Here is a 5,269-nt window from a genome sequence, read left to right as displayed (position 1 = left end):
TGTGTGTGTGCGTGTGTGTGTGTGTGTGTGTGTGTGTGTGTGTGTGTGTGTGTGTGTGTGTGTGTGTGTGTGTGTGTGTTTTTTTGGTGCATGCTAATGTATTTGTTGTATTTGTTTATTTATTTATTTATTGTGTGCGTGACAGATTTTTCATTGTATGTGTGAGAGGCAAATGTTCTAGGTCTGCGCAGCACCTCACGCATCACGTGTGTGTCACAGGTGTACATCGCCGCCGGGCAGTCGCACGAACTGGAAACGAAGCTGCGGCGACTGGAACAAAGTGCCAAAAATCGCTTCGGCGGCGCAACAGATTCGGAACTTTCCGAGCTGGAGGATGTGGTGGCGCTGACAGCCGCCAGGGTGCAGAGTGCCGAAAGCGAGGTAAGGCGGGGCCACGCACATCAACCAATCACAGGCTGCACGAAATTGTATTGATTATCATCATTCAATTATGAAAATGGCACGTTCTATTTTCTCTTCAGGTATCCGATATCGAAAGTAAGCTGGCAGCCCTGAGAGCTGCACGATCGAAGAAGAAGGTAATGAACCACTGCGATCATTGTTTTGATGCGTTGTCACGGAATAACATTCTTGTTTGGATTTGTTTTAGGTTTCCGGATCACAGAGGAAGAAGTCTAATCAAGAGCACATTGCCAGTAAGGCTACTTTGTTCTTGAAATTAAATTCACGTTTACAGTATGTCGCTGGCATTAGGCGGGATCCTCCTTCGTCCCAAATCTGCATTTTTCAGGAGACCCCAAAAACGAAAAGCATTTTCAACACTTTCGATTGGTCAAAAGTTTGTCAAAATAACAACCACACGTGTGGACTGAACCAGTAATATACAGTAAATGTGTGAAAAAATTAAATTTCCCAAATTATGACATTGGAGGTTTCATCCCAGCGCCAGTGATAAACAATATATCCTTTTCATGAACCATATATATTTTTTCTCTCCACAGAACCCGAGAGAAATGGCGCTGCTTTCAAATCCAACATCTCTTGAACCAGCAAGTTTCTTCTACCCGGTTAGGTCTCAAAGGTTTTAAATCTTATTTTTCCCCTACTTCTCGACTTTTCGAGGAAATAATTGAAGTGATGAAAAATGTAATCCTTCGCATAAACAGTATTTGCAAAATTTAGAATCTTTTGGGGTGATCAAATTTAAAATATTTTCCATAATCAAAGATCATTTGAAAACGTCAGCACTCGCAATTATTTATTGAAATGCGTATGCACGCAGACTTGTAGTTTGACACCCATGGCTTTACCAATTTGCTGACATTTTTTTTTCCCAATATTTTTTTTCTGTCATCTTTTTACGGGAAAATACCTTGTTTTTTTTTCCCCCAATGCCATTATCATGGCCATCAATTGTGGATTTCCACCAGTTCCGGGCCAGACCCGTCCGTCCCTGCCCCCCACGAATATGGTCCATCTAATTACTGCTGTTGAGGTGGCTCTTGCTTGTTTTCCGATTGTTCTCTCGTCCATCCCGAAGTCTCTCAACCCCGCTTTCCTGTTTTCTCTCTCTATCGACTCACTCTGACCCGCTATCTGTTTCTAGATTTCAATTTTGGGGGACAACCCCAAACATTGGTGAGTCTGTGTGCGTGTTATTAATATGATATATTTTTGTGCTAGTGCACACTGCACCCCTAGCATCCTATCAGTCTCAGTTTCACAAAAAAAGGTTTAAAAAGAATCAAATAAAATAAAAAATCAGGTCACCTTTAACCTACGGTGGCGCATGACCCGCATCACCGGAAGTTGTTAGCGGTCAGCCGTCTGCAATTTGCAGCTTGCGATCAGAGCCGTTGCGCTATATCTTTAATTGTTATTTTTATTCTCATTCAGAGTTTGTTTCATGTACAATTCACCGAGGGCACGGGCAAAGAATGGGAATCTGGAGAGCTGGGAGAAGCATTTTAAAACGCTACGCTTGAGCTACGATCGTTAACACGCTGCAAAAGTGCGTCCCATGCTTCCCTGTCAGGTCTCTACGAAGGTAGGCAGTGATTTGCTTTTCACAAACTCATGTGTCGACTTTATTTTTCTGTTTTGTTCATCAAAGGGGCCGTTATGGCTGTTGCTCATCAGGGCATGTGTGTGTTCGCGCGTACGTATGCGCGTGTCCGGTAACAAACGAGCCGATCGCGGGAGGTTGGTTGATCGAAAAGTAGATCTTTGGTCAAAAAAGGTTGGTCACCCCTGATTTACAAGGTGTGTGGTTCTTGACGTGCTCAATGTGTCAACTGCCTGCAGATAACTTCAGTTGTAAATTGGGGCTATTAAAATAAAATTGACTGAAAGTGATACATATTGATGCTGATGTTATTCTTCTTATTATTATTATTGTAGTTTTCAACTATGTTTAATCATTGTTGATCATTATGGTGAATGTGATTAATGCCGGCACTTCTTGGTTAAAAAAAAAAAAAAAAAAGGGATGGGAATAGGCCCTGGCTGACCGTAATGCGAACCACTGAGAGCACTTAAATAAAAACCGATGGATGGATGGATGTGACAGCATGTCAGACTTTGTCTTGCTCTCAATATGAATGACACCTCACAATGATTATCAGTGATTTTAAATCCATACTGTAGGAAAACATGCTGCGCATTTTACTTGGATTATATGTGCATTAGTTGTTCTTCCTTCCAATCAAATTTGAGGTACAAGACTTTTTTATTTGTTTGGACTACTGAAGCCACATAGAACATATTACTGTGAAGAAAATCTTTGAGTTGACTTCCTCTTTAATGCCAACACATAATAGAAAATGCGATTGACAGGTGAATAATTAGTGTCCATAGTCTAAGCAATGGCTATAAATAGTGGAAAAACACATCTACACAGAAAAATCACAATACTCACATGTATATATTGCTTATCCTCTATGAAAAAACAACTTATGCAATTATTGGGTGATTGCAAGTAGTGGGAATCTGTTCATTTGACTGTATCATACTGTCCCTGGTGGCCAAGGTCGGCACCCATGATACACAAACTGTAATTATTTATATTCTGTTTATTTGTTATTTCCGTGTTCTTATAAAGCATACTTTTAGAGAGTGGTATTTGCTTTATTTCACAAAACATTGCAAAATGAACATTTTGGGGGGGGTGAGGCTGGGACAGATTAATTTAAGTTCCATTTATTGTAATGGAGAAAGATGATTTGAGGTATTGCATCACTCTAAACAGTTTTGATAACTTGGCACAATGGGAAAAAAAGTGCTTCGTCACCACCTCATTCCTGAGAGGTCTCAGGCAAACACAATTAGACTTTTCAACACATTTTTTACAAATTTCATGAATCAGACATGCATGTAAACGTATCTAGATGAATTGTTGGTACTGATTATGAATCTCTTGCACATAAGGTTTCAATAATAATCGAGCATTATAGTAATAATTGTAAAGTAAGGGTTAGGTTCTGATACGTCACATAGCTCTAAATTACAACATTGGTAAAATCCGTATTGCACAAGTTTTTATAGGTCAAACTTAAAAACAAATTATGAAAATATTTTTTAAAAATCCGACGTGCTCGAAAAATAGTTGACATTTTTTTAAAATTAGCATTACAAATACGCTTCTCCGTAACATATAAAACCATCCCTGATTTAAAATTTGCTCTTGACCAGTGTAATGTACAGAGACGTGAGGAGTTTACTCTTGTGCGGTAACAGTTTACTTGTCGCCACTGCCCGTAAAAGCCCGCGGCTTTGGCTTCGGCCTCGGCCCCGCCCCTTGCCTTCGTCACGTGGTCACACTGCGGAAGGTAAGGTCAGGTGGTATTCGGGATGCAGAGTTTCAGGTCCGGCGGCGTCCCTCTCCGGCGCATCACCTGTCACCGGCATGACGTGAGTTTTGATTCTTGACGTCCCGGAAGCAACGTAGGCGGCTCCCAGGCTGGCGGCGGATGTTGACAGAGGCGGATTAACGAGTTTTTGGGGCGAAGGAGGGGCGGCATTTGTGACGGAGCCGGTTTCAAGCGTTTTGTGGTTCTGAAGCGGGGCTAACGTTTAGCTTGGGCGCGAACGACAGACACCGAATCTCCAATGAGAGTTCGAGCCCGGAAAAGGACTTGAAGCCGAACCGCACGCTTCGAAGGAGCGCCACTTTGATGGTCAACGCGTCTGCCTGGTGTCGGTCAAGCTTGTGAAGCCAAGGGTGGTGTGTTCTGGAGGCGAAGGCGCGACGGCACTGTGCGTCGCTGGATATTTGTGGACGATGGGGACTCAAGGACCCGGCAGAAAGAGGCTGCCCAACCTGGAGAAGCTGACCGCAGAGGACGATGCTCTCAACCAGATCGCCCGGGAGGTGAGTTTTGCTCAAATCCAAACGATAAAACTAACTAAAAAAATTAATTTCAAAATATTTTCGTGATATTGATGATGATTGCTGTTCTTATTATAATTGTCATTGTCAGTAACTCTAATTTTGTCATGATTATTTTGTATAATTATATATGATACGTTTTGTAGTAATCTAATTACTGTTAGAATGTTTTTGTAATTATTTTAAATGCAATACATATGCATTGTTATTCTGACAATTATTCTTAGTATGCATTGTTTAATTGTGTATATGCAGTATAATAATGTAAAATTATTATCATTATAATACAGCATTCAATGTCAATGTTCTGTATACTACTACTGTAATAATAGTAATTATGTTTATTAATAATAATCTTTGCATCCGTCCATTATCTGACCCGCCGATCCTCATGTGGGTCTCGGGCACGCTGGATCCTCGCTGTCTTCGGGCAACAGTTGAGGGACACCCTGCTAACCAGTCCTCCCCCACTGTGCCCCCCATAATGTTTACAAAACAATTTTTTTTAATCATTATCCTTATTGTTGTTGTTCTAAAGCAAATAAATACATTGAACATAATATAAACACAATACAAATGAATAAAGGTAAGACAAAATATAACTTTTATGAATACATGTATTATCATATATCGAATAAATAATCTGAGTATGATAATGTTTCCATAATACTTCTGCTACCCTACCACTACTAACAATAACAATAGTAAAAATAAAGCAACTATCATTATTATTAGGTTCAGACTATTATCGCTAATGTAATAATAGTGATAATACTGCAATAATGTTAATGAAAATATCCTTTTATAATCATCTTAAAAACGTAAAATGTACTAATCAAGAACAACAAAACATTTGTGGCAGACTAGTCGTGTGACCACTGAGATACAGATTAAAGTTTAGAGGCTTAAAGAATGGGGGTC

At 40.2% G+C, this 5,269-nt stretch overlaps 2 protein-coding genes across 3 annotated transcripts in view; both read left to right on the top strand.

Moving 5' to 3' along the window:
- The window catches only part of mlpha (melanophilin a), a 9,998-nt gene extending 8,658 nt beyond the window's left edge, over positions 1–1,340 (top strand). The window contains exons 13-16 of one of the 2 annotated variants that reach the window (XM_019860719.1): positions 220–381; positions 483–539; positions 611–656; positions 963–1,340. In XM_019860719.1, coding sequence (XP_019716278.1) covers positions 220–381; positions 483–539; positions 611–656; positions 963–1,006 — 309 coding nt within the window. In that variant the 3' untranslated portion in view covers positions 1,007–1,340. The remainder of the gene's footprint in view (positions 1–219; positions 382–482; positions 540–610; positions 657–962) is intronic. The other variant, XM_019860720.1, reaches the window with a different exon arrangement.
- Positions 1,341–3,793: 2,453 nt separating this feature from the next.
- LOC109510361 (leucine-rich repeat flightless-interacting protein 2-like) overlaps positions 3,794–5,269 on the top strand; it is a 22,295-nt gene continuing 20,819 nt past the window's right edge. Inside the window, exon 1 of the mRNA XM_019860609.1 lies at positions 3,794–4,330. Within this exon, the coding sequence (XP_019716168.1) occupies positions 4,241–4,330 (90 nt within the window). The 5' untranslated portion in view covers positions 3,794–4,240. The remainder of the gene's footprint in view (positions 4,331–5,269) is intronic.

Source organism: Hippocampus comes, unplaced genomic scaffold, assembly GCF_001891065.2.
Source record: "Hippocampus comes isolate QL1 unplaced genomic scaffold, H_comes_QL1_v1.1 scaffold56, whole genome shotgun sequence".
Classification (NCBI taxonomy): domain Eukaryota; kingdom Metazoa; phylum Chordata; class Actinopteri; order Syngnathiformes; family Syngnathidae; genus Hippocampus; species Hippocampus comes.
The sequence above is the reverse complement of the archived record's forward strand: the minus strand, read 5'-3'. Positions and strand labels throughout refer to the sequence as shown.